The 26,571-nt window shown below is 44.9% G+C and overlaps 1 protein-coding gene across 8 annotated transcripts in view; it reads left to right on the forward strand.

Annotated features, from left to right (window-relative positions):
- Positions 1-26,571, forward strand: part of LOC126356058 (F-actin-uncapping protein LRRC16A) — a 488,103-nt gene that overhangs the window by 300,863 nt on the left and 160,669 nt on the right. For all 8 annotated transcript variants that reach the window (XM_050006760.1, XM_050006755.1, XM_050006753.1 and 5 more), the window contains 2 exons: positions 11,989-12,131; positions 18,371-18,486. In XM_050006760.1, the coding sequence (XP_049862717.1) occupies positions 11,989-12,131; positions 18,371-18,486 (259 nt within the window). The remainder of the gene's footprint in view (positions 1-11,988; positions 12,132-18,370; positions 18,487-26,571) is intronic.

A 26,571-nucleotide genomic window follows, 5' to 3' on the forward strand; every position in this document is an offset into this window, starting at 1 on the left:
GTGTTTTTCCACTAAAATGCAATCTTTGGTTTACCTTGCCTTCTACATTTTCTGTGTGAACATGGCAGTGTGAGTTGTAATTCCAAGGTATTTAGTTGAAATGATAATCCATAGAAATGTGTGATTTATTCTGCAGCCAAAATTTAACAGATCACTTTTAGTAGTCTCGTGGATCACCTCACACTTTTTTATTATTTAGGTTCAATTGCCACATTTTGCACCAATTCATGTAAATCATTTGCAATTGGTCAACACCAACTGTAAATGGTTTACATGATGACTTTGCTTGGTGGTAAAGGACAGCATCATCTGCAAACAAGGTAAGAGACCTGCCTAAATTGTCTCCCAAATCACTCTCATGGATTAACACCAGAGGGCCTATAACACTTCCTTGGAGAATACCAAATATCAGTTCTGTGTTATTTGATGACATTCCTTCAGTTATTAGAAACTGTCACCTTACTGATACGAAATCATGAATGCAGCGTCACAACTGTGATGATACTCCACACGCATGCAGTTTCATTATAAGCCACTTCTAAAGAAAGGTATCAAAAGCCCTCTGGAAGTCCAGAGATGAGGATTCAGAGGTTTCCTGTTGATAGCAATCCTTACTTCATGGAAAAAAGACAATTTGTTTTTATGAATATTTGCTAACTGTGTGTCAGTAGATGGGTTTCTTCTAGGTAATTCATAATGGTTGAGCACCGTATATTCCAAAGTCCTGCTACAAATCAACATCAGTGATATGATTCTGTAATACAGCAGATTACTTCTATTTCCTTTCTTGTGTATTGGTGGGACTTATGCAGCTTTCCACTCTTCAGTGTACTTTTCTTACAAGCAGAAGAATCTCTTGGTATTTTCTGTAGGATTTCGAGACATTTTGTCACGGGAACTATTGACAGCATCTCATATTGAAATCTCTACTTAATTTCAAGCTTCTGTAAAACATCACCAATCTCATATAATTTTGTTTCTTTTAAATTTGACATGCTTTTTTGTTGCTTGTGCTCTGACCTGTTTTATGTGCCGTGATGAATAATCAGGTCCATCTCTCATCACTTTGTTAGGTATAAATCTCGCAATTGCTGTTGGTGCAATTTCTTTTAATTTAAGCCATATTTGATCTACACTTGTTGGTAAAGGTAATATACTACCACTGTTGCTGCCACTCCCCATGTTCCCACCTGTTCTAAACTAGTATTTGGCGACGTAACTAACTTATTTACAAATGTTGCTGGAAATAAGTGTATGAGCATGTTATCCATCCTAAACTAAATCATGTAGAATAACATAACTTAACATAACATAACATAATACTAGCTACTAAAACATGTGTAAGGCATAATAATTTCTACTTTCAAAACACTTGTCATGGACAGTCTGATGACCTGACTGTGAATTCCCCTCTGATTCCTATTCTATCTGAATTTTTGTAAAGAATTGCAAATTCATTTTCCCACAGAAAGAACCACTTACTTGCAAAATGTTCAGGTATATGGATTTTGTGCTATATTTACAGTCAGGTACTACTAGACAATTATATACATTCTTGCAATGTTTGTGCTCCAAACATAATAAAATTTAGTGGCTGGGAGGCTTTTCTGTAAATTTCTTGTGCCTTAACATAAATACTAAACAAAGAAACTCTTGTCTAGCAGCTACAGAAAAACAGCAGCTACTGAAACTGTAATCCCTTCAAGTTTGTGCAAAGTCACAAATGTGCAGCTTACCAATCCAAATTATTCATATCAGTTCCATTGACATCATCTGCCTTACACCCTGTCAGCCTTAAACATGTCCGTTAACGGCTACCCCTCTTACTGGATTGATAATATTTGACAAAGAGAAATGGATGAAATTACAGGTCTTCTGTACACGGGCGAATAGAAACCACTTCATAGTTACAAACACAGGTGCCCCATGCCAACTGCTGGCAAAATTTTGGATAGTCTTCCGAGGAAGTTAGCATCGCAGCTACTGTCTGTCAAGCACTGACTAAAAATTCAGTTAAATTCCTCATTTTATTCACATACCTTGAATCAGTGCTTTTTGTTTTCAAGGAGTATCAGCAAAGATTTTGTTAAGTCTGGGTCAAAAGCTGGCCTAAAATGTGTTAATTCTAGCCAGAGTGGTAATTCATGACTTGCAGATGACCCAGTCCAGTCCATTACAAAAATGCAGTAAAAGACAGATCGCTACTTACCATAAAAAAGACACATCAAGTTGCAGAGGGGCACAATTAAGACACTTACATAAAGCTTATGGCCACAGTCTTCATCAGTAAAACACACACACACACACACACACACACACACACACACACACACACACACACACACGTACGACGACAACAACAACAACCGCCAACTCCAGCATCTAGGACAGAATGCAACTATTCTGTGAGAAGTGAGCAGCAGTCTGGAGGGCTTGGGGAAGGAGAAGGGATAGTAGTGTATGGGTGGGGAGAGAGATGAACACTTTCTGGTGGAGTGTGCAGGGACAGTGCCAACATGTCCAATGTCTCAGGATGTTGTGGGGCAGGGAGATGAGAAAAAAAAAAGAGCTAGGCAGGGAAAGATGGGCGGATGAGTTGGCAGAGGGCTGCGAATAAACAGTGTGGGAGATGATAAGACGGGGGAGGTGGAAAATGTTGGGTGGAAGGTTTAGGGGATAGTGCATTACTGTAAGTTGAGGCCGGGGTAATTACAGGAGCGGAGAACGTGTTGTAAGGATAACTCCCATTTGTGCAGTTCTGAAAAGCTGGTGGTGGAGATTTTTTTTTTTTTTGGGGGGGGGGGGGGGGGGTAGGGCTCCACGTAGCAAAGGTTGTAAAGCAGCCATTTAAATCAAACCGGTTACATTCAGTTGCAAATTGTGCTACATGATGGCCTACTTTACTCTTAGTTTTAGTTTGGAATTGGCCTTTCATCGTGATGGACAACTGGTTTGTAGTCATAGCAATATAAAAAGTTGTGCAATGGTTGCAGCAGTGCTGGTAAATGACATGGCTGCATTCACATGTGGTCTGGTCCCTGATGGGGTAGAATAAACCCATGACAGGACTGGAACAGGAAGTGCTGGATGTGTGGATAGGGCAGGTCTTCACCTTGGTCTTCCACAGGCGTAAGATCCATGTGGTAATGTGTTGGAATTGGGAATGGCATAGGGATAGAATAGGATGTTGTGGAATTTGTGTGGGTGACAGAATACCACTTTAGGATGGGTGGGAAGCATCTCGGGTTGGATGTCCCTCATTTCAGGGCATGGTGATAGGTAATCAAAGCCCTGGCGAAAGATGTGGTTCAGTTGTTCCAGTCTGGGGTAGTACTGGACAATGAAGGAGACACTCTTTTGTGGCTGGTTATTGGGGCTGGTGGAAGGAGTGGGGGGGGGGGGGGGGATGGCATGGGAGATCTGATTGTAGATTAGGTCTGGGGGATACTGCCTGTCTGTAAAGGCCTTGGTGAGAGATTCAGCATACTGAGCAGGGGAGCTCTTGTCACAGCAGATATGCCGTCCTGGGATGGCCAGGCTGTATGGGAGGGATTTTTGGTGTGAAAGGAATGACAGCTGTTAAAATGCAGGTAGTGTTGGTGTTTGGTGGTTCATTGTTAACAGAGGTGCGGGTGGCGGCATCAGGGAGGAAGAGGTGAACAACTAGGAAGGTGGCACCCTGAGTTGAGGGGGACCAGGATTGTGAAGGAACAAAGATAGGCTGCTTTGGCTCTTAGTCCACATCATGAAAATATCATCAACGAACCTTAACCAGGCTAGGGGTTTGGTGATTCAGGAGACTGGGAAGGTCTTCTCTAGATGGTCCATAAAAAGGTTGACAGAGGAGGGTGCCATGCGGGTGCCCATGGTTGTCCATGGTTGTGTCATGGATTTGTTTATATACATTCTCTTCAAAGTAGTAGTAGTTCTGGGTTAGTATAAAGTAAATAAGGTGTTTGAGGAATGAGGCAGTGGGTTCGTACACTCAAGGACGTTGGGAAAGGTAATGTCCAATAACGGTAAGACCATGGGCATGAGGTATGTTAGCGTTTAGGGAGGTGCCAGTGTCATTGTAACTGCTGTCTGCTTCACATCTCCTAGGAAGCTTTAATTTTCAAGTACTAGTAATAGGGTTCCATAGACTCATGTTCGTTTTGAATACAGTCCAGAGATAGTTAGTGCTTATTTTCATTGTTTCCAGCAAGAAGTGTCTAGTGACCACAGTTTAGTCAGTTATCAGCCGCCTTTAGTGAATTAGCAGTCTAGTTAAAAGTTGATTACTTAACTCTCTACAGTAAATTGTTGATTTCTTAGGATGGATAGGATGTGTGACTGCTGTGTACGAATGCAGGAGCAGCTGGCCACTATTCGCGAACAGCTGAATGTGCTGATAGCCGCGGTCAGCCATCTTCAGGCTGCTGCCTCGGAGTGTAGTGTCAGTGGGGAGTCTGGTTCGTTGCGTGGTACACCCCAGGTGTTTCGTGCTTCACCCACGGTCCCTGCTGACAGGACATCTTCGCCAGTACCAGGTGCGGTTGGACCACTCTCTCCCCGAGGGGAGTGGCGGGTTCAACGGCGTTTGCGTCACACGAGGCGGAGGGTCAGTGTGGAGACTGGCCGTGTGGCATTGCCCACTCTGCCTGTGAGTTGACATGTGGCCACTCCTTCAGCTAGGTCCGAGCAGGCACACAGGGGGGGGGGGGGGGGGAGGAGTGTATTGGTGATTGGGAGCTCCAATGTTAGGCAAATGATGGAGCCACTTAGGGAAATAGCAGAAAGGTCGGGGAAGAAGGCCAGTGTTCACTATGTGTGTTTACCAGGGGGGCTCATCTTACCCAGCGGCGATAGAGAGCGCTGGGTGCACCAGACTGCAAATTGTTGCTCATATCAGCACCAATGACTCCTGTCATATGGGTTCAGAGGTGATCCTCAATTCAAACAGTCGATAGGCGGAGGTGGTGAAGGCGGAAAGCCTTGCTCACGGGGGTGAGCTAACTATTTGTAGTGTCGTTCCCAGAACTGACTGCGGTCCTCTGTTTTGGAGCCAAGTGGATACCTTAAACCAGAGGCTCATACGATTCTGCGGAGATCTTGGGTGCAAATTTCTCGACCTCCGCTATTGGGTGGAGAAATGTAGGGTCCCCCTGATTAGGTCAGGCATGCACTAATGCAGGAAGCGGCTACAAGGGTAACAAAGTATGTGTGGAGTGCACATGCGTTTTTTTTAGGTTGGAGAATTCCCTTCCTACGCCCGACAAGACGCCTCCTGAGATGCGACAAGGTAGCAGTAGGCAAAAGGCAACAGGAAATGGCAGTATTAATGTAATCAACTGCAGGAGTGTCTATAGGAAGGTCCCAGAACTGCTCTCATTAATAAACGGCCACAATACGCACATAGCACTAGGGACGGAAAGTTGGCTGAAACCAGATGTAAACGGTAATGAAATTCTAAACTCCTGTTGGAAGATAATCCCTCAGAGACAGGCTGGACAGTGATGGGGGAGGCGTGTTTATAGCGATAAAGAGTACAATAGTATCGAAGGAAATTGACAGAGACCTGAAATGTGAAATAATTTGGGTGAAGGTCACGGTTAAAGCAGGCTCAGACATGGTAATGGGATGTCTCTATAGCCCCCCCCCCTCCCCACCCCCCTCCTGGATCAGCAGTGGTGTGGCAGAACACCTGAAGCAAAATGTCGAAAACATTTCATGGAGATTTTAATTTACCAGATATAGACTGGGAGACTCAAACGTTTATAACAGGTGGCAGGGACAAAGATTCCAGTGAAATTTTTTTAAGTGCATTATCTGAAGACTACCTTGAACAGTTAAACACGGAATCAACTCGTGGCGATAACATATTAGACCTTCTGGTGACAAACAGACCCAAACTATTTGAAACAGTTAACGCAGAACAGGGAATCAGCGATCATAAAGCGGTTACAGCATTGGTGATTTCAGCCATAAATGGAAACATTAAAAAGGTAGGAAGATTTTTCTATGTAGCAGAAGTGACAAAAAGCAGATTTCAGAGTACTTGACGGCTCAACACAGAAGTTTTATCTCAAGTATAGATAATGTTGAGGACCAGTGGTCAAAGTTCAAAACCATCGTACCATATGCGTTAGATGAGTATGTGCCAAGAAAGATAATAAGAGATGGAAAAGAGCCACCATGATACAACAACCAAGTTAGAAAACTGCTGTGGAAGCATAGGGTACTTCGCAGCAAATATTAACATAGCCAAAGCCTTGCAGACAAACAAAAATTACATGAAGCAAAATATAGTGTGAGGAGGGCTATACGAGAGGCGTTCAACGAATTCGAACACAAAGTTCTTTGTACTGACTTGGCAGAAAATCCTAAGAAATTTTGGTCTTATGTCAAAGCGGTAGATGGATCAAAACAAAATCTCAGACACTCTGTGACCAAAATGGTAGTGAAACAGAGGATGACAGACTAAAGGACGAAATACTAAATGTCTTCTTCCAAAGCTGTTTCACAGAGGAAGACTGCACTGTAGTTTCTTCTCTAGATTGTTGCACAATGGTAGATATCGAAATAGATGACAGAGGAATAGAAAAACAATTAAAATCGCTCTCAAAACAGGAAGGGTCGCTGGACCTGATGGGATACCAGTTCGATTTTACACAGAGTACGCAAAGGAACTTGCCCCGCTTCTTGCAGCGGTGTACCGTAGTTCTCTAGAAGAAAGTAGTGTTCCAAAGGATTGGAAAAGGGCACAGGTCATCCCCGTTTTCAAGAAGGGACGTCGAACAGATGTGCAGAACTATAGACCTATATCTCTAACATCGATCAGTTTTAGAATTTTGGAACACCTATTATGTTCGAGTATAATGACTTTTCTGGAGACTAGAAATCTACTTTGTAGGAATCAGCATGGGTTTCGAAAAAGACGGTCGTGTGAAACCCAGCTCGCGCTATTCATCCACGAGACTCAGAGGGCCATAGACACAGGTTCACAGGTAGATGCTGTATTTCTTGACTTCCGCAAGGCGTTCGATACAGTTCCCCACAGTCGTTTAATCAACAAAGTAAGGGTATATGGACTGTCAGATCAATTGTGTGATTGGATTGAAGAGTTCCTAGATAACAGAATGCAGCATGTCATTCTCAATGGAGAGAAGTCTTCCGAAGCAAGAGTGGTTTCAGGTGTGCCACAGGGGAGTGTCGTTGGACCGTTGCTATTCACAATATACATAAATGACCTTGTGGATAACATCAGAAGTTCACTGAGGCTTATTGCGGATGATGCTCTAGTATATCGAGAGGTTGTAACAGTGGAAAATTGTACTGAAATGCAGGAGGATCTGCAACAAATTGACGCATGGTGCGGGGAATGGCAATTGAATCTCAATGTAGACAAGTGTAATGTGCTGCAAATACACAGAAAGAAAGATCCTTTATCATTTAGCTACAATATAGCAGGTCAGCAACTGGAAGCAGTTAATTCCATAAATTATCTGAGAGTAGGCATTAGGAGTGATTTAAAATGGAATGACCACCTAAATTTATCGTCAGTAAAGCAGATGCCAGACTGAGATTCATTGGAAGAATCCTAAGGAAATGCAGTCCAAGAACAAAGGAAGTAAGTTAACAGTACACTTGTTCGCTCACTGCTTGAATACTGCTCACTGGTGTGGGATTCGTACCAGATAAGATTGATAGAAGAGATAGGGAAGATACAATGGAGAGCAGTGCGCTTCGTTACAGGATCATTTTGTAATCAAGAAAGTGTTACGGAGATGATAGATAAACTCCAGTGGAAGACTCTGCAGGAGAGATGCTCAATAGCACGGTACGGGCTTTTGTGCAGGGTGTCATAGGGATGTGGGGGGAAATGAAATGAAGGGATATGTTCTGAGAAAGTCCTAAGGCTTTTAGCAGTGATTAGAGTTTGTGTTGGTCTTCTGGAATGGCGTAACTGTGGCAGAGTTTATAGGTGGAGAAGTCCGGTAATTGGCAGAGGTCTTCTGCCAGATAATTACTGTGATTCATAACTACAGTCATGGAATCTTTGTCTGTATACTGACACTGTTGATAAGGTCAGGTCTTCTTGTAGTTACAATATCTAAAATATTTCCGTCGCATGTGGGTTATCGAACTACCTGCTAAAGACAGATTTTGAAGAATGTGCTCAGAACTACTGCACAAGATTGTCTGGTTATACCACCTGCAATGAATCTGCAGACATACCAGTCTGTACTTAGTAGGTTAGTCACATCCAATATTGCAGGATCAGGTTATGTTCATGCTACTGAGTGTAGACTTTTTTTGAATGCTGATACAGTTGTTATGAGGAATGAGGTGATTGGTGAGAAAACATCTGATTTACTTGAGGCCAGTTATTCACATCCAGTTACCTTTCCTGTCAGACTCGTTTTTTACCTCGATAAACATAATATTTTTGTCAGTTGCAATAAACATTCCCCCTTCTATGACATTTAAACTGTCTTTTGAATAATTGTTACATTCCTCGTTAAATATTTCAGATCTTTGTATTTAGTTTCATTCAGCTCTTGATTTCAAATGTGATTTGAGTGTGACAACTTTTCTGCAGGGCATAAATTCAGGGACTTTTCTACAAATGCTTTCACAATTTACTGTTAAGATTTTAACATTGAACTGTTTTACATAATGTGCAATCTTACCGCCTAGCTTAAAGTAAGAACATTTGTAGTCCACAGTGCTCTGCCATTTGAGTAGCAGCTTCTTCTATGTAGTGTATCCATGACCTATAAACACTCCACCTGTTAACAAAAGTCCTGAAAACTGCAACCTCGACTATCATGGAATCTGCCGGCCAATGATCTTTTTCAGTGCAGATGCTCTCACATTGGTCAAACTCTTACCGGAATCGGTAGATTGGCTGCCATGAGTAATGAGTATAATGGACAGGGTTGCAACAAATGTAGTGTGTGGACAGTAAGTTGGAAATGTGGGTCTCAAGGGGAGCATGGCAGAGATAAGTCCCTGCAGTTGCACTGTCCTCTATGTCGTTCATAGCTCAGTCAGATAGAGCATCTGCCATGGAAGCAGGAGATCCTGGGTTCGAGTCCTAGTTGGGGCACACATTTTCAACTGTCCCTGTTGATATTTATCAATGCCTGTAAGCAACTAATGGTCTGGATTTCATTTTAATTTTATCACAGAATGAATGGAACCTCTGGTTGAGACCATGCACTTGGCTCCAGATAAAAGGATCCCAATAAGTTCTGGACATGATACAGCTGTTGTTCTGGTCTTCAGTCCAGAGACTGGTTTGATGCAGAGCTCTCTCCATGCTACTCTATCCTGTGCAAGCTTCATCATCTCCCAGTACCTACTGCAACCTACATCCTTCTGAATCTGTTTAGTGTATTCATTTCTTGGTCTCCCTCTATGATTTTTACCCTCCATGTTACCCTCCAATACCAAATTGGTAATCCCTTGATGTCTCAGAATATGCCCTACCAACCGATCCCTTCTTCTAGTCAAGTTGTGCCACAAATTTCTCTTCTCTCCAATCATTCAATACCTCCTCATTAGTTGTGTGAGCTACCCATCTAATCTTCAGCATTCTTCTGTAGCACCACATTTCGAAAGCTTCTATTCTCTTCTTTTACAGACTATTTATCGTCCATGTTTCACTTCCATACATGGCTACACTCCATACAAATACTTTCAGAAACGACTTCCTGACACTTAAATCTATACTCGCTGTTAACAAATTTCTCTTCTTCAGAAATGCTTTCCTTGACATTGCCAGTCTACATTTTATATCCTCTCTACTTCGACCATCATCAGTTATTTTGCTCCCCAAGAAGCAAAACTCATTTATTACTTTAAGTGTCTCATTTCCTAATCTAATTTCCACAACATGACCCCATTTAATTCGGCTACATTCCATTATCCTCATTTTGCTTTTGTTGATGCTAATCTTATATCCTTAATAAATTATATGATACTGTGCAGGAACTGTTTCAAAATTCGACTACATTCCATTATCCTCATTTTGCTTTTGTTGATGCTAATCTTATATCCTTAATAAATTATATGATACTGTGCAGGAACTGTTTCAAAATACTGTTGGGTAACATGTACACAAGCAGTACAACTAATCCCGATGCACAAATTGTCCCAGTTGTTTCCAAGTCAGAGTCTGAGCATAATCAATGCAGTACCATAATAGGATGGCAAGGATTGCTTCACATGCAGTAAATGAATAATATCCTTGAAGTGCACTTATTTAAAGCAGCCAAGGACCCAAAGGATTTGGTCATTTAAGTTAGACCTCCTGGCAGCCTCAGTGTCTGTGCCTGCTCCCTGTGGAGGCACACAGTTCATTCCACCTCCATACCACAGAATGCTGACAAGATATCCTCATTGCCACTTGGCAGAGATACAATAACTATGTCATCTGCAAAATGTTTGATGTTACTATTAATATTGTCTTCCAGGTCATTAATACACGAGAATAGGGAGGATCCCAACAAATGTCACCAGTGCACACATGAAATTAACTCTACATTTGTCGATGACTCTCCATCGGAGCTAACATGCTGCTTTCCCTCCAATCAGAAAATCCTCAATCCAGATTCAAATTTTATTGGGTACCCCATATTTTAATCACACTTTTGTTACTAAGAATAGGTGTGGGAGTGAGTCAAATGCTTCTCTGAATTCAACTAACTGACCAAATCCACTGCTTTTAGCATTTTATGTGAGAAATTACTCATATTTTTTAAATCCATGCCAGTTGGCACCAATGTCATTCTATTCGAGACACATCATTCCAGTTGATCTCAGAATTTGTTATGGGATTCCACAGAGATGGGCATCAATGGTACTGGATGGTAGTTTTGTGGCTACCTTTTGCCACCAGGTGTAACATGTGTTTTCTTCTGATTACTGGGCACAATTTTTTGTTTGGGGGATCTACAGTAGACTGTGCTTAGTGGGAGGACTATCTCAGCTACACATTGTGCATAGAATCTGGTAGGGATTCCATGAGATCCTGCAGCTTTGTTAAATTTTGGCAACTTCAGCTGTTTTGCAGTACTACTGACACTAATATCTATATCAGTCATCTTTGTAGAGATGCAAGAATTTAATTCCAGTAGTACTCCTGCATTTCCTCTCCAAAAGAACATTTTAAAATGAAGTTGAGTATTTCTCCTTTGGTACCCTCAATTTTAGTGTGTGTGCAGTGCATGAGTGTCAGGATACAAAGTTTGGTGCCACTAACAGCCTTTCCATGTGACAAGGCTTTTTTGTGACAGTTTTCTAAGCCATTGTTCTCTACTGTCATCCACAGTCAAATGACTACTGACTCAAAACAGTGACATCTGTGACTTTTTAAGCAAGCAATAGATGCCACTGCACTCGTGCAACGTTGTGATGAGCTACCAACTTTTAAAGATAGGGAGACAACTTTTTTGAATATGCCTTTTATTATGTCCTTTTAAAAATTGTACTCTTCCCGCTCTAAGTTCTTTGTTATTGTATTGAGCTATGAGTGTTACGCTAATGATACATGATGTGTGTTCGTGTTTTATACTTAAAGATACCATGAGATTGTTCTTACTAGGATTTTATTATTTTTTCAGTTTATATGGTCAGTTTTTCATACAATATTTTCTTAGTTCTAAGCTTGCAGAAGAAATCTTAAATTCCCACTTACGTTATGTCTTTTATTTGTCTTTGTCTGGGCTTGATAGCTATTATCCTCCAGATTACTCAGTAATGTTTACTTTTTTGATGTTTGTCAATTTTCTTTTATGTAAATAATGGAGTTATACAATATATAGTGCTGTATTTCAATGAATGAAACATTTAATTTTCATAGTTATCCTTTGCATGTTAATGTGCAGTTCTGGTATGGTTTTGCGTCGTTTGATGCCCTCTTCTTTGCTCTTTTTTTTTTTGTATAGAAAATGCATATTTTTCTTGTTATGTAACTTGAGTTTTAATTTCTTTTTGTTGTAGATATGGATGCAGACTTAGCTTCTGTGGTGACTGCAATTAGCAAAAATAAATCAATCAAGCACTTGAGCATGGGCAGGAACCTCAATAACATGAAAGCTAAATATATTGCCTCTGTTATGGATGCTGTTGTGCAGATGATACAGGTTTGTAATAAGATATAACATGTCAGGTACTGTAGAAAGTACCAAGGAGAAGCTAAAGTATCAGAACTGTTTCCTGATCCCCTAAGATTTATACAAAGAGTTATTTTAGTAGCAGTCTCCTTTCCAGAAGGAAACTGAGGGATCGCGTCATAATGGCTTAGAGTGATTCAGAAGAAAGTAGAGACCAGCATACAGCCATTTCCGCATTCTTTGCTGCCCTCCACATAATAGTAGGAAATGTAGAAATGGACAGTGTACTAAGGTTTTTTAACTGTAAAACTGATTTTACCCTAGATGGCAGAATGCAGAATGGTTTCAAATTATTCTATTTTATTAAGATCACAGGACAAGTGATGGGATGCAGCTTCTGTAATAATTATGTGTTTCCTGATGATTGTTTTGATTCAAACTGGTCGTGAATATAACGATTTATTTTATCAACAGGTGATAGTGGTACATAAATATGAATTTCTTTAAATAAATTTGCATTAGACTCTTCTTTGTGCCCAGAAAGAGGCAAATTAAAGATTATTGAGCAGCTAAAAATGTGAATGAAAACTCTTACTTGCTTAATCAAATGTGGAGCTGCAATTGTGCCTCTCTTTGAATTGTTAGTTGCTCGACTTTACCATAAATGGGAAGAGAGGAGTTGCTGTTGTTGTGGTCTTCAGTCCAGAGACTGGTTTGATGCAGCCTCCATGCTTCGCTATCCTGTGCTAGCCTCTTCACCTCTGAATTAGTACTGAAACCCATATCCTTCTGAATCTGCTTAATGTATTCATCTCTTGGTCTCCCCCTACGATTTTTACCCCTCCAGTCCTAAATTGGTGATCCCTTGACGTCTCAGAATGTGCCCTACCAACCGATCCCTTCTTCTACTCAGCTTGTATCACAAATTCCTCTTCTCCTCAATTCTATTCAGTAGCTCCTCATTCGTTACATGATCTCCCAATCCAATCTTCAGCATTCTTCTGTAGCACCACATTTTGAAAGCTTCTATTCTCGGTTACACTTCACACAAATACTTTCAGAAAGGACTTCCTGCCACTTAAATCTGTACTCAATGTTAACAAATTTCCCTTCTTCAGAAATGCTTTCCTTGCCATTGCCAGTCTACATTTTATATCCTCTCTATTTCGACCATCATCAGTTATTTTGCTCCCCAAATAGCAAAACTCCATTACTACTTCAAGTGTCTCATTTCCTAATCTAATTCCCTCAGCATCACCCGACTTAGTTCGACTACATTCCATTATCCTCGTTTTACTTTTGTTGATGTTCATCTTATATCCTCCTCTCAAGCACTGTCCGTTCCGTTCAACTGCTCTGCCAAGTCCTTTGCTGTCGTTGACAGAATTACAATGTCATCGGCGAACCTCAATGTTTTTATTTCTTCTCCCTGGATTTTAATACCCACTACAAATTTTTCTTCTGTTTCCTATACTGCTTGCTCAACATACAAATTGAATAACCTCGGGAACAGGCTACAACGCTGTCTCACTCCCTTCCCAACCACTGCTTCCCTTTCAGGTTCCTCGAGTCTTATAACTGCCATCTGGTTTCTGTAAAAATTGTAAATAGCCTTTTGCTCCATGTATTTTACCCCTGCCACCTTTAGAATTTGAAAGAGAGTATTCCAGTCAACATTGTCAAAAGCTTTCTCTGAGTCTTCAAATGCTAGAAACGTGGGTTTGCCCTTCCTTAATATTCCCTCCAAGACAAGTTGCAAGGTCAGTATTGCCTCACGTGCTCCGACATCTGTACAGAAACCAAACTGATCTTCCCCAAGGCAGGCTTCTACCAGTTTTTTCCATTTGTCTGTAAATAATTCGCGTTAGTATTTTGCAGCTGTATCTTATTAAACTGATAGTTCGGTAATTTTCACATCTGTTAACACCTGCTTTCTTTTGGATTGGAATTATTATATTCTTCTTGAAGTCTTAGGATATTTCACCTGTCTCGTACACCATGCTCACCAGATGGTAAGGTTTTGTCAGGACTTGCTCTCCCAAGGCCTTCAGTAGTTCTAATGGAATGTTGTCTACTCCCGGGGCCTTGTTTCGACTTAGGTCGTTCAGTGCTCTGTCAATCTCTTCACGCAGTATCGTATCTCCCATTTCATCTTCATCTACATCTTCTTCCATTTGCATAATGTTGTCCTCAAGTACATCGCCCTTTTATAGACCCTCTGTATACTCCTTCCACCTTTCTGCTTTCTCCTCTTTGCTTAGAACTGGATTTCCATCTGAGCTCTTGATATTCATACAAGTGGCTCTCTTTTCTCCAAAGGTCTCTTTAATTTTCCTGTAGGCAGTATATCTCTTACCCCTGGTGATATGCACCTCTACATCCTTACATTTGTCCTCTAGCCATCCCTGCTTAGCCATTTTGCGCTTCTTGTCGATCTCATTTTTGAGACGTTTGTATTCCATTTTGCTTGCTTCATTTACTGCATTTTTGTATTTTCTCCTTTCATCAATTAAATTCAGTATCTCTTCTGTTACCCAAGGATTTCTACTAGCCCTCGTCTTGTTACCTACTTGATCCTCTGCTGCCTTCACTATTTCATTCCTCAAAGCTACCCATTCTTCTTCTACTGTACTTCTTTCCCCCATTCCTGTCAATTGTTCCCTTATGCTGTCCCTGAAACTCTGTACAACCTCTGGTTCTTTCAGTTTATCCAGGTTCCATTGAACACACCCGGCAACTCCTATCCTTAATAAATGTCCTCAATCTTTCCTCTCCCACCGGCTGTTCAGAGCATCCTCCTACAGGCCAGCCGCAAATTAGAACAGCATGCCACCGTCTACCTCAAAAAACTATCCAATCTCCTGGGTTCCCACCTCTGGAAAGGCAACTCACTCACCCTTCACAACCTTTCCAGCAAACCTCAACCCCCTCTCATTGCACACAAACCCAGTCTCTCCGATCTACTCAATCTCCAACTTCCAGCTCCACTCCCTCCAAAACCTCAAAATTCCAGTCAACACAATCTGGAACCACTACACCCTAATTCAGTAGTTAACCTTTCCTCCAAACCTCTCTCCCAATCCGAAACCTCTGTCCTATCCAAAGGCCTCACCTTCAGCTCCACTACCAGATTCAACCAAACAGCCCTCGTCAAAGATTTACTGTCCTACACTCGTACTCTCTGCTGGAAATATCACTTTGCCACGAAGAAAAATGATCCTAATCCTACTCCTAATGATCCAACTCCCCAAAAACACTATCGAAATTGAACCCTGCCTGGAACAGTTCTGTCCTCCGCCACAGAGGGACACACCTCCTCTACCTCAAAATCACCCTCTCCAAACCTTCCAGAAATTTCTGACTTCCAGCCTTGCCTCTCAATCCTTCTTAAGAAACCTTAATCCTACTCCCATCATCACCACTGCTGAAGCCCAAGCTATCCGTGATTCTTCCGGCGGACAAGGGTTCCACGACCGTGGTACTTGATCGTTGGGAGTATGTGGCTGAGGGACTGCGTCAGCTATCAGACAACACCACATACAAAGTTTGCCAAGGTAGTCCCATTCCTGATGTCCAGGCGGAGCTTCAAGGAATCCTCAGAACCTTAGGCCCCCTACAAAATCTTTCACCTTACTCCATCAACCTCCAGACCCCACCGACACCCTGCACCCCTACCTTCTACCTTAAATTCACAAACCCAATCATCCCGGCCGCCCCATTGTAGCTGGTTACCAAGCCCCCACAGAACGTATCTCTGCCTACGTAGATCAACACCTTCAACCCATTACATGCAGTCTCCCATCCTTCACAAAGACACCAACCACTTTCTCGAACGCCTGGAATCCTCACCCAGTCTGTTACCCCCGGAAACCATCCTTGTAACCATTGATGCCACTTCCTTATACACAAATATTCCGCACGTCCAGGGCCTCGTTGCGATGGAGCACTTCCTTTCACGCCGATCATCTGCCTCCCTACCTAAAATCTCTTTCCTCATGACCTTAGCCAGCTTCATCCTGACCCACAACTTCTTCACTTTTGAAGGCCAGACATACCAACAATTAAAGGGAACAGCCATGGGTACCAGGATGGCCCCCTCGTACGCCAACCTATTCATGGGTCGCTTAGAGGAAGCCTTCTTGGTTACCCAGGCCTGCCAACCCTAAGTTTGGTTCAGATTTATTGATGACATCTTCATGATCTGGACTCACAGTGAAAAACAACTCCAGAATTTCCTCTCCAACCTCAACTCCTTTGGTTCCATCAGATTCACCTGGTCCTACTCCAAATCCCATGCCACTTTCCTTGACATTGACCTCCATCTGTCCAATGGCCAGCTTCACACATCCGTCCACATCAGACCCACCAACAAGCAACAGTACCTCCATTATGACAGCTGCCACCCATTCCACATCAAACGGTCCCTTCCCTACAGCCTAGGCCTTCATGGCAAACGAATCTGCTCCAGTCCGGAATCCTTGAACATTACACCAACAACCTGGAAACAGCTTTCGCATCTCGCAACTATCCTCCCGACCTGGTACTGAAGCAAATAACCAGAGCCACTTCCTCATCCCCTCAAACCCAGAACCTCCCACAGAAGAACCACAAAAGTGCCCCACTTGTGACAGGATATTTTCCAGGACTGGATCAGACTCTGAATGTGGCTCTCCAGCAGGGATACGACTTCCTAAAATCCTGCCCCAAAATGAGTTCCATCCTTCATGAAATCCTCCCCACTCCACCGAGAGTGTGTTTCCGCCGTCCACCTAACCTTCGTGACCTCTTGGTTCATCCCTATGAAATCCCCAAACCACCTTCCCTACCCTCTGGCTCCTACCCTTGTAACCACCCTGTGTGTAAAACCTGTCCTGTGCACCCTCCCACCACCACCTACTCCAGTCCTGTAACCCGGAAGGTGTACACGATCAAAGGCAGAGCCACGTGTGATAGCACCCACGTGATTTACCAACTGACCTGCCTACACTGTGACGCTTTCTATGTAGGAATGACCAGCAACAAACTGTCCATTCACATGAATGGACACAGGCAGACAGTGTTTGTTGGTAATGAGGATCACCCTGTGGCTAAACATGGCTTGGTGCACGGCCAGCACATCTTGGCAGTGTTACACCGTCCGGGTTATCTGGATACTTCCCACCAACACCAACCTATCCAAACTCCGGAGATGGGAACTCGCCCTTCAGTATATCCTCTCTTCTCGATATCCGCCAGGCCTCAACCTCCGCTAATTTCAAGTTGCCGCCACTCATACCTCACCTGTCTTTCAACAACATCTTTGCCTCTGCACTTCCACCTCGACTGACATCTCTGACCGAACTCTTTGCCTATAGAAATATCTGCTTGTGTCTGTGTATGTGCGGATGGATATGTGTGTGTGTGCGCGAGTGTACACCTGTCCTTTTTTCCCCCCTAAGGGAAGTCTTTCTGCTCCCGGGATTGGAATGACTCCTTACCCTCTCCCTTAATACCCTTATCCTTTCGTCTTTCCCTCTCCTTCCCTCTTTCCTGAAGAAGCAAGTGCCGGTAGCGAAAGCTAGAAATTCTGTGTGTGTGTTTGTGTGTTTTATTTATTGTGCCTATCTACCTGCGCTTTCCAGCTTGGTAAGTCTTGAAATCTTTGTTTTTAATATATTTTTCCCAAGTGGAAGTTTCTTTCTATTTTATTTACATCATCATGTATATATATACGAAGAGGAGTAAGTCACGTTGCAACAAAAAAAGTTATCAGTGTGAGGAAAGTATAGTCTTCCAGTAAAAGAGTGTAAGGGAGGGAGTGTATTCTGTGGTGTACCAACAAATAAAAAGCTGAGAAAAGGAAGCACAGTTGAGCTGTGTAATGCATATGGTTGTGTTTAAGAATGTACTTAGCTTTTTGGTTTGGATGCAGCATAACCATGTTACCAGCAAGTTATTTGGATAGAAGTTACAAATGATGATGTAGTGTGACACACAGAATATCTTGAAGATGTTTCTTACTCTGGTTGGATTGTAGTCATTGGGTTACTGTGATTATGGCTGCTACATGAAATTGAATAATCAAAGACATAGTTCCCTCTCTTTTCTCCTTTGTATCTTATCTCCTACACAATTCTTTCCATGGTACATGTTGGCCTCATTGGATCGTTGGGTGCCTAATAAGAAGTGTCTGATTTGTATTTCGTGAATGAAAGGAAATCAATACTAATATTTCATTATATACATATGTAATTTTCTATTTGTTCATTTATTAGTGAAATTGATTTCAGGAAGAAGACTGTGTTCTTCAGTCATTATGCATACCAGATTCCAAACTGAAGTCGGATCTCTACAATTTGATTAATGCATTGGGGAGTAATCAGTGCTTGCAGATGATAGACATCAGGTACTCTCTCTCTCCTTTCTTCTTGTTTCTAAAGTAGATTGACAGTATCTAAAGTATATGAAGTCTACAATTGGTTAAAATTCTCTTTATATCTTTTGCAGCTACAATTTTTGTTTAGTCAGACATCTTGTATTTTGTGAAGTGTAATTTTTGCACTGAAATAATTTATAGTTTTAATGTAATTACTGACAATACATTTGGAGTGGTGAAACACGTGTGGCTGTTCAGGAGTCAGAGGATGTATTCAATTTATGGTTCTCGGGTCTGCTGCTGTGTGACACTGTGTGTATCCCACAAATACTGTTCCTAGTCTGATGGTGACTGTGTTCTACTGTTAGCAGTTAATGACTGTGGGTCTCCACACTACTGTGGTCTGTGATGGAGGCCTCATTTGAAAGCCACCTGTGTGTGATTGAGGTGCTTGCAGATAGATGATGGAAGTTTTCACAGACTCCAACTGGGAACTGAGCTGCGGCCTACCATGTGTGTGCCAAATTTAGCTGTGGGTTTGGATAAAGTGCGCTGTTGTCAAATATTCTTGTTTCTCTTTATATTTAATCATAGCTAGCACAGGATTCCAAGCTGTACTTATTGTACATTATTCACTTTACAGTTACATATTGCCTCCTTCATCACACATCCCCCCAGAAAGATAAAACTGATTTAGTATTTGTGATGAATGTACTACTGCATTATCTTTTTTTTCTATATTTTTTTCCTTCTTAATCCCATCTACGATTGGAGGCATACCATGTACTGCTGAGGTGCCTTGAGAGTGCAGGTTTTCCACGACTTCTCATCCTTCCACAGTTCTTGTCCCTTTACCTCCAGACTCCTTGTTGGTCACAATGCATGGTGCATCCTTACATACCAACACACCCTACACCCATTACCTTGCAGCCATGGAATACTACTTTTCTCAATGTTTCCGTGGTACAAAATCCACCACGTCTTTCCTAATCCTTCTAGCAAACCACATCCTGATCCACAGCTTTGCGTGCGTGTGTGCGTGTGTGCGTGTGTGCGTGTGTGCGTGTGTGTGTGTGTGTGCGTGCGTGCGCGTGCGTGTGCGTGAGTGAGTATATACCTCTCCTTTTTTCCCCCTAAGGTAAGTCTTTCCACTCCTGGGATTGGAATGACTCCTTACCCTCTCCCTTAAAACCCACATCCTTTCATCTTTCCTTCTCCTTCCCTCTTTCCTGACGAAGCAACCACCGGTTGCGAAAGCTCGAAATTTTGTGTGTGTGTTTGTGTGTTTTTTTTATTGTGCCTATCCACCGGCGCTTTCCCGCTTGGTAAGTCTTGGAATCTTTGTTTTTAATAATAAAGGAAAACATTCCACGTGGGGAAAAATATATCTAAAAACAAAGTTGATTTGACTTACCAGACAAAAGCGCTACAAATGTTTTGAACAGCTGTTTCACTGCACAAGCCATTTGGATACTGGCTTTCAGCACTGATTTCTCTGAAATATGCAAGAGGGAACCTCTCTCCATCACATTCTGCGGTCTCGCACTCCTCCTCACCTAAACCTCCCCACAAGGTGCTCGCCTTTCTTTGGCAGGTTCGTGCTTGGCTACCATAGGGCCCCAGCCTTTGCAGCCTCTTTACTGTTCATGCTGCATGTACATTCTCTTACGATTCTTTCCCCCCACCTCCTGACTGTATCAACTGCAATGGCGACCATGCAGCCTTCTTCCAAGATTGTGTCCCATATATCTCAATGAGCATGCCGTTCAAAAGATTCAGGGGTAGGGAAATGTGCTTTACCCTGTCACTTGCAAGTTGTTGGCTAGTCGGAAACCTTGCATTCTACGATCTGGCACTTGCAGTACTGTTCTTCCTCCATGAAGAACATGGCGACACAGACATGCGACCTCAAATTCAGCACTGCGTTTGTATAATCACTCAGTGTCATGGTAGCATCCCTGTTTCCTCCCTCCTCCAGCTGTGCAACAAGCCATCAGACTTTTGCCTCACGGGGCAAAGTCCTCTGCTACACAACCAGCAGGCCGGAAAAGGCAGAAGGAATACTCCTGTGTAGACTTTTTACGTCCCTCCAGCCAACAAGCTTGTGAGTCTCCCTCTGTCAACCATAAAGGCCCTAAGAAATCAAACAAAGGCAAATGGTCTTCTTCTTCGCTGACTTGGAGATCCCCTTCAATATTGTCGTCAAATGATAGCCTCACCTGGCCGACCTCCGTGTCACTAGTGTGCACGACCAATCGTTTTTCTGCTCATGACTTAGTGTATCGACAGAGGGAGAATGCTGACGCCTCTGTAGATCTCGTGGAGCAGGATTCTCCAGCCTCTGCGCCCTGTAGTACAGGGTCCATGAAGACTAGCACTCGGCAGCCTTAAAGGTGACACCCCTTAATCTTTTCCTCCTCCCCTTTCCTCATCGTGACTCTCCTCCAATGGAACATTCATGGCCTTAGATCCAACAAAGAAGAATTACGGCTGCTCTTGGAATCACAGCATCCACTTGTTCTCTGCCACCAAGAAACAAAATTGCGTCTTCACAACTGCTCTGAACTCTCGCATTTTTTCCCAGTCTGCTTTGACCTTCCCCCGGTTTATGGCATTTTATCTTGTGGGGGAGTCATGCTACTCATCTAGGATGATGATCATAGTCAAACCATCTTAATGAACACCTGGCTCCAAACCATTGCTGTCCAGAATTTTCCTTCCTCACTTAACTGTTTTTTGTACCGTTTACTGTCATTCGGTGTCAGCAGGGCAGACCTCCTCCAGCTTATTGGGCAACTCCTTCACCCCTTTCTGTTGCTTGGTAACTTTAATGCACACCATCCTCTTTGGAGTTCTCCCAGAAACTGTCTGATCATTATCCTCTTGGGTGACCTTGTCAGTCAATTTATTCTCGTTTGTCTTCACACGGGAGAACCCATGTTCCTATCGGAGTCCACCCACACCTATTCGCATTTGCATCTATCCCTCCGCACTGCCCAGCTTGCCTGTCATCTTGTGTGGTCCATCCTATGTGACAAGTACTCGAGCGACCATTCCCAATGTGCTATCCGTTTGCTTACCCCTATCCCACCTACATGCGTGCACAAGTGGTAGCTTTCTAAGGCCAACTGAAATCTCTACTCCTCCCTGCCAACCTTCAACAAACTTTTCCCCAGTTGTGATGACCTGGTAAAATAACTTACAAACATTATCCTTACCGCTGCAGAATGTTTCATTCCTGGCACTAGATCTTTACTGCACTGTGACCTGATCCCTTGATGGACTGAGGTGTGGCATGAAGTGATTTGCGTGCTAGGCAATGCTCTCTGTGTTTTTAACCATCTTCCTTAGACGGTGAACTGCATTCAGTGTAAACAGCTGCCTGCACTGTGTCATTGTGTTCTTCGGGATAGCAAAAAGGTAATTTAATTTCATCTGCTAGTTATTTCAACAGATCCACTCCCTCTTCCATCATGTGGCCCAATTGCCGACAGCTCTCTGGGACCAAGGTCCATTCCCCAATTTCTGGCCTGACCATAGCAGATGATGTCATAGTGGACCCTATTGCTATCTTCAACACCTTGGGCTGCAATTTTGTGGAAATTTCAGGCTCCATCCACTCCATTGGAACTGAGTGGAGGATGCTTGGGCAATACCCCTTTCTTCTCACAATCATGAGTACTACAATGCCGCCTTAACTGTGAGGGAGCACCTCATCCTGATCCTCCGCCGTAGTGCTGGACAATTTTCACATTCAGGTATGCAGAACCTTTCTCTTGCAGGCAAGCACGTTCTCATTCTCACATACAACCACATCTGGGCAGAGGGCAAGTTCCCCAGACGCTTAGGTGAAGCCATTGCCATACCCATACCCAAGACCAGAAAGGACAAACACCTTCCTTCTAGCTACCGTCCCATTTCTCTCACCAGCTGTGTTTCCAAGTTGATGGTTTCATGCCCGGCTGGTACGGTGGCTCGAGTCTTGGAATTTCCTAACCACTGCACAGTGTGGATTTACTGGGTGCCGTTCTGCAGTTGTCTATCTCGTCATTTTGTCCAACCACATCATAAATGGTTTTCTGTAGATGTACCAGACTGTGGTTGTTTTTTTGATTTGGAGAAAGTCTCTGATGCCTGCTGAAGGACCGGTATCCTCCATATTCTCTACATGTGAGACTTCCAAGGCCGCATGCCGTATTTTCTTCTTCAGGAATTTTCAAAAGACCGTGTTTTGAAAGTCTGTGTGGGTTCTGCCTTGTCAGACACCTTTATCAAGGAAAATGGTGTGTTCAGGGTTCCACGCTGTGCATCATCCTCTCCCCCTCTCCCCTCTCCCCCCTCTACCCCTCTACCCCTCTACCCCTCTCACCCTCTCCTCCCCTCACCCTCTCCGCCTCTCACCTGTTCTCCCCCTCTCTCCCCCCTCTCTCCCCCCTCTCTCCCCCCTCTTCCCCACTCTCCCCCCCTCTTCCCCTCTCTCCCCCCTCTTCCCCTCTCTCCCCCCTCTTCCCCTCTCTCCCCCCTCTTCCCCTCTCTCCCCCCCTCTTCCCCTCTCTCCCCCCCTCTTCCCCTCTCTCCCCCCTCTTCCCCTCTCTCCCCCCTCTTCCCCTCTCTCTCCCCTCTTCCCCTCTCTCCCCCCTCTTCCCCTCTCTCCCCCCTCTTCCCCTCTCTCCCCCCCTCTTCCCCTCTCTCCCCCCTCTTCCCCTCTCTCCCCCCTCTTCCCCTCACTCCCCACCTCTCCCCCTCTCTCCCCCGTCTTCCCCTCTCTCCCCCACCTCTCCCCCTCTCTCTCCCCCTCTTCCCCTCTCTCTCCCCCACCTCTCCCCCACCTCTCCCCCTCTCTCTCCCCCCTCTCTCTCCCCTCTCTCTCCCCTCTCTCCCCCTCTCTCTCCCCTCTCTCCCCCCTCTCTCTCCCCTCTCTCCCCCCTCTCTCCCCCCTCTCTCCCCCCCCTCTCTCCCCCCTCTCTCCCCCTCTCTCCCCCTCTCTCCCCCTCTCTCCCCCTCTCTCCCCCTCTCACCCCCTCTCTCCCCCCTCTCTCCCCCTCTCTCCCCCCTCTCTCCCCCCTCTCTCTCCCCCCTCTCTCCCCCCTCTCTCCCCCTCTCTCCCCCCTCTCTCCCCCCTCTCTCCCCCCCTCTCTCCCCCTCTCTCCCCCCCTCTCTCCCCCCTCTCTCCCCCCCTCTCTCCCCCTCTCTCCCCCTCTCTCCCCCCTCTCTCCCCCTCTCTCCCCCTCTCTCCCCCTCTCTCCCCCTCTTCCCCCCCTCTCTCCCCCCTCTCTCCCCCTCCCCCCCCCTCTCTCCCCCCTCTCCCCCCTCTCTCTCCCCTCTCTCTCCCCCCTCTCTCCTCCCCTCTCTCTCCCCCCTCTCTCTCCCCTCTCTCTCCCCCTCTCTCTCTGCCTCTCTCTCTCCCCCTCTCTCTCTCCCCTCTCTCTCTCCCCTCTCTCTCTCCCCCCCTCTCTCCCCTCTCTCTCCTCGCCCCTCTCTCCCCCCCTCTCTCCCCCCCTCTCTCCCCCCTCTCTCCCCCCTCTCTCCCCCCTCTCTCCCCCCTCTCTCCCCCCTCTCTCCCCACTCTCTCCCCCTCTCTCCCCCCTCTCTCCCCCTCTCTCCCCCCCCTCTCTCTCCCCCTCTCTCTCTCTCCCCTCTCTCTCTACCCCCTCTCTCTACCCCCCTCTCTCTCCCCCCCTCTCTCTCCCCCCTCTCTCTCCCCCCCTCTCTCTCCCCCCCTCTCTCTCCCCCTCTCTCTCCCCCTCTCTCTCTCCCCCTCTCTCTCTCCCCTCTCTCTCTCCCCTCTATCTCTCCCCTCTATCTCTCCCCTCTCTCTCCCCTCTCTCTCCCCTCTCTCTCCCCCTCTCTCTCCCCTCTCTCTCCCCTCTCTCCCCCCCTCTCTCTCCCCTCTCTCTCCCCTCTCTATCCCCTCTCTCCCCCCTCTCTCCCCCCTCTCTCTCCCCCCCTCTCTCCCCCCTCTCTCCCCCCCTCTCTCCCCCTCTCTCCCCCTCTCTCTCCCCCTCTTCCCGCTCCCCCCCTCCCCCTCCCCCCGTCTTCCCCCTCTCTCCCCCCCTCTCTCCCCCTCTCTCCCCCCTCTCCCCCCTCCCTCCCCCCTCTCCCCCTCTCCCCCTCTCTCCCCCTCTCTCCCCCCCTCTACCCCTCCTCTCTCCCCCCTCTCCCCTACACTAGAACGTATTGTTCACACTCCCCCACTCTCCCCCCACTCTCCCCCCACACCCCCCTCCTCTCTCCCCCCACTCTCCCCCCTCTCCCCCCCCTCCTTCCCCCCCTCTCCCCCTCTCCCCCCCCTCTCTCCCCCCTCTCTCCCACCCTCACTCACCCCCCTCTCTCCCCCCTCTCTCCCCCCCTCTCTCCCCCTCTCCCCCTCTCTCCCCCCCACTCTCTCTCCCACCCCTCTCTCACCCCCCCACTCCCCCCCTCACTCCCCCTCTCACACCCCTCTCTCCCGCTCCCCCGCTCTCTCTTCTTCCCCATTGTTTCCTTAGTTTCCCCCCTCCCTCCCTCCTTCCTATATGTCGTATCCTCTGAATTCCTATCTTCTTCTTGTTGAGATGTTCAGTCATCTGTTGATAGACCTGTCTCATACTATCACGCAAATCCTTGCTCACATTGTGCATCCTTCCTTATACCACACCCCTCCCCCCACCACACCTCCATGTGCCCAGGCAAACTTCTCTTAACAGCTGCTAACAAGCAGTTGGCCTTGCCTCAGTTATGTACATTTGGTTGTCTGTGTAGTTTTATGTGAAAGAGGAGCAGTTTTGAAAGCTAGTTTGAATACTGTTTTCTGTTGCTTGTTTATATCTACCACGTCACAGAGCTATAGGTAAGTGGTTGCATTTCCTTTGTTGTAAGTGTTGTTCCACCCAGGAATTTCCACTGTTGTTATAATGTAAATATTGAGTTGTTTGTCACATATGCTTGGTCATTCAGAAGTGTTTTCTTTTCTTCTTGGCTTTCTAATGTATGATGATTTTCTTGCAAAGTCAAAGGTGTCTTTTACAATGTATTCCGATTATTTTCATGTTCTTCCCTGGAGGCTGGCTTGTGATTATGCTTCCTGTGATAATCTGCAAATGTGGAATGATTTGCCCCTTACTCTGTGCTTTCAAGTGTTCTTTGTATCTTGACATTGAATTTTGTACCTTTCTTGCCCCCACATACCTACTATCACAAGTGTTACTTTGTAATCAATATATACTTGCATTTTAGTATAAATCTATGTCTTATGCTCAGTTTTGTAGGGTGTTTTTAATGGAATTAAGTGTTTTGTATGCTGTGTTCATATCTTAATTTTTGAAAATGTTGCTAATTTTGCGTGAGAGTTTGTATGTTGTCGTCTACCATCTTGTGTTTTCCTGACTAGTGCGTGTGGTTGTTACGGTACTGAGTGTGCATGATTGCATTGGATCCGTTTTGTTGCTTGTAGCTTTGTGTTGGATGTCTACATCTACATCTATACTTCGCAAGCCACCTGACGGTGTGTGGCGGAGGGTAACTTGAGTACCTCTATCGGTTCTCCCTTCTATTCCAGTCTCGTATTGTTCGTGGAAAGAGAGAGTGTCTGTGTGCCTCTGTGTGGACTCTGATCTCTCTAATATTATCCTCATGGTCTCTTCGCGAGATGTATGTAGGAGGTATGAATAGGCTGCTTGACTCCTCGGTGAAGGTATGTTCTCAGAACTCCAACAAAAGCCCATACCGAGCCACTGAGCATCTCTCTTGCAGAGTCTTCCACTGGAGTCTATCAATCATCTCTGTAACGCTTTCGTGGTTACTAAATGATCCTGCAATGAAGCGTGCTTCTCTCTGTTGGATCTTCTCTATCTTTTCTATCAACCCTATCTGGTACGGATTCCACACATTCAAGCAGCAGCATTCAAGCAGTGGGCAAACAAGTGTACTGTAACCTACTTCCTTTGTTTTGGGACTGAATTACCTTAGGATTCTTCCATTGAATCTCAGTCTGGCATCTGCTTTACCAACGATTAATTTTATATGGTCATTCCATTTTAGATCACTCCTAATGCCTACTACCAGATAATTTATGGAATTAACTGCTTCCAGTTGCTGACCTGCTATATTGTAGCTTAATGATAAAGGATCTTTCTT

This window comes from Schistocerca gregaria, chromosome 3 (genome assembly GCF_023897955.1).
Source record: "Schistocerca gregaria isolate iqSchGreg1 chromosome 3, iqSchGreg1.2, whole genome shotgun sequence".
NCBI classification, from domain to species: Eukaryota; Metazoa; Arthropoda; class Insecta; order Orthoptera; family Acrididae; genus Schistocerca; species Schistocerca gregaria.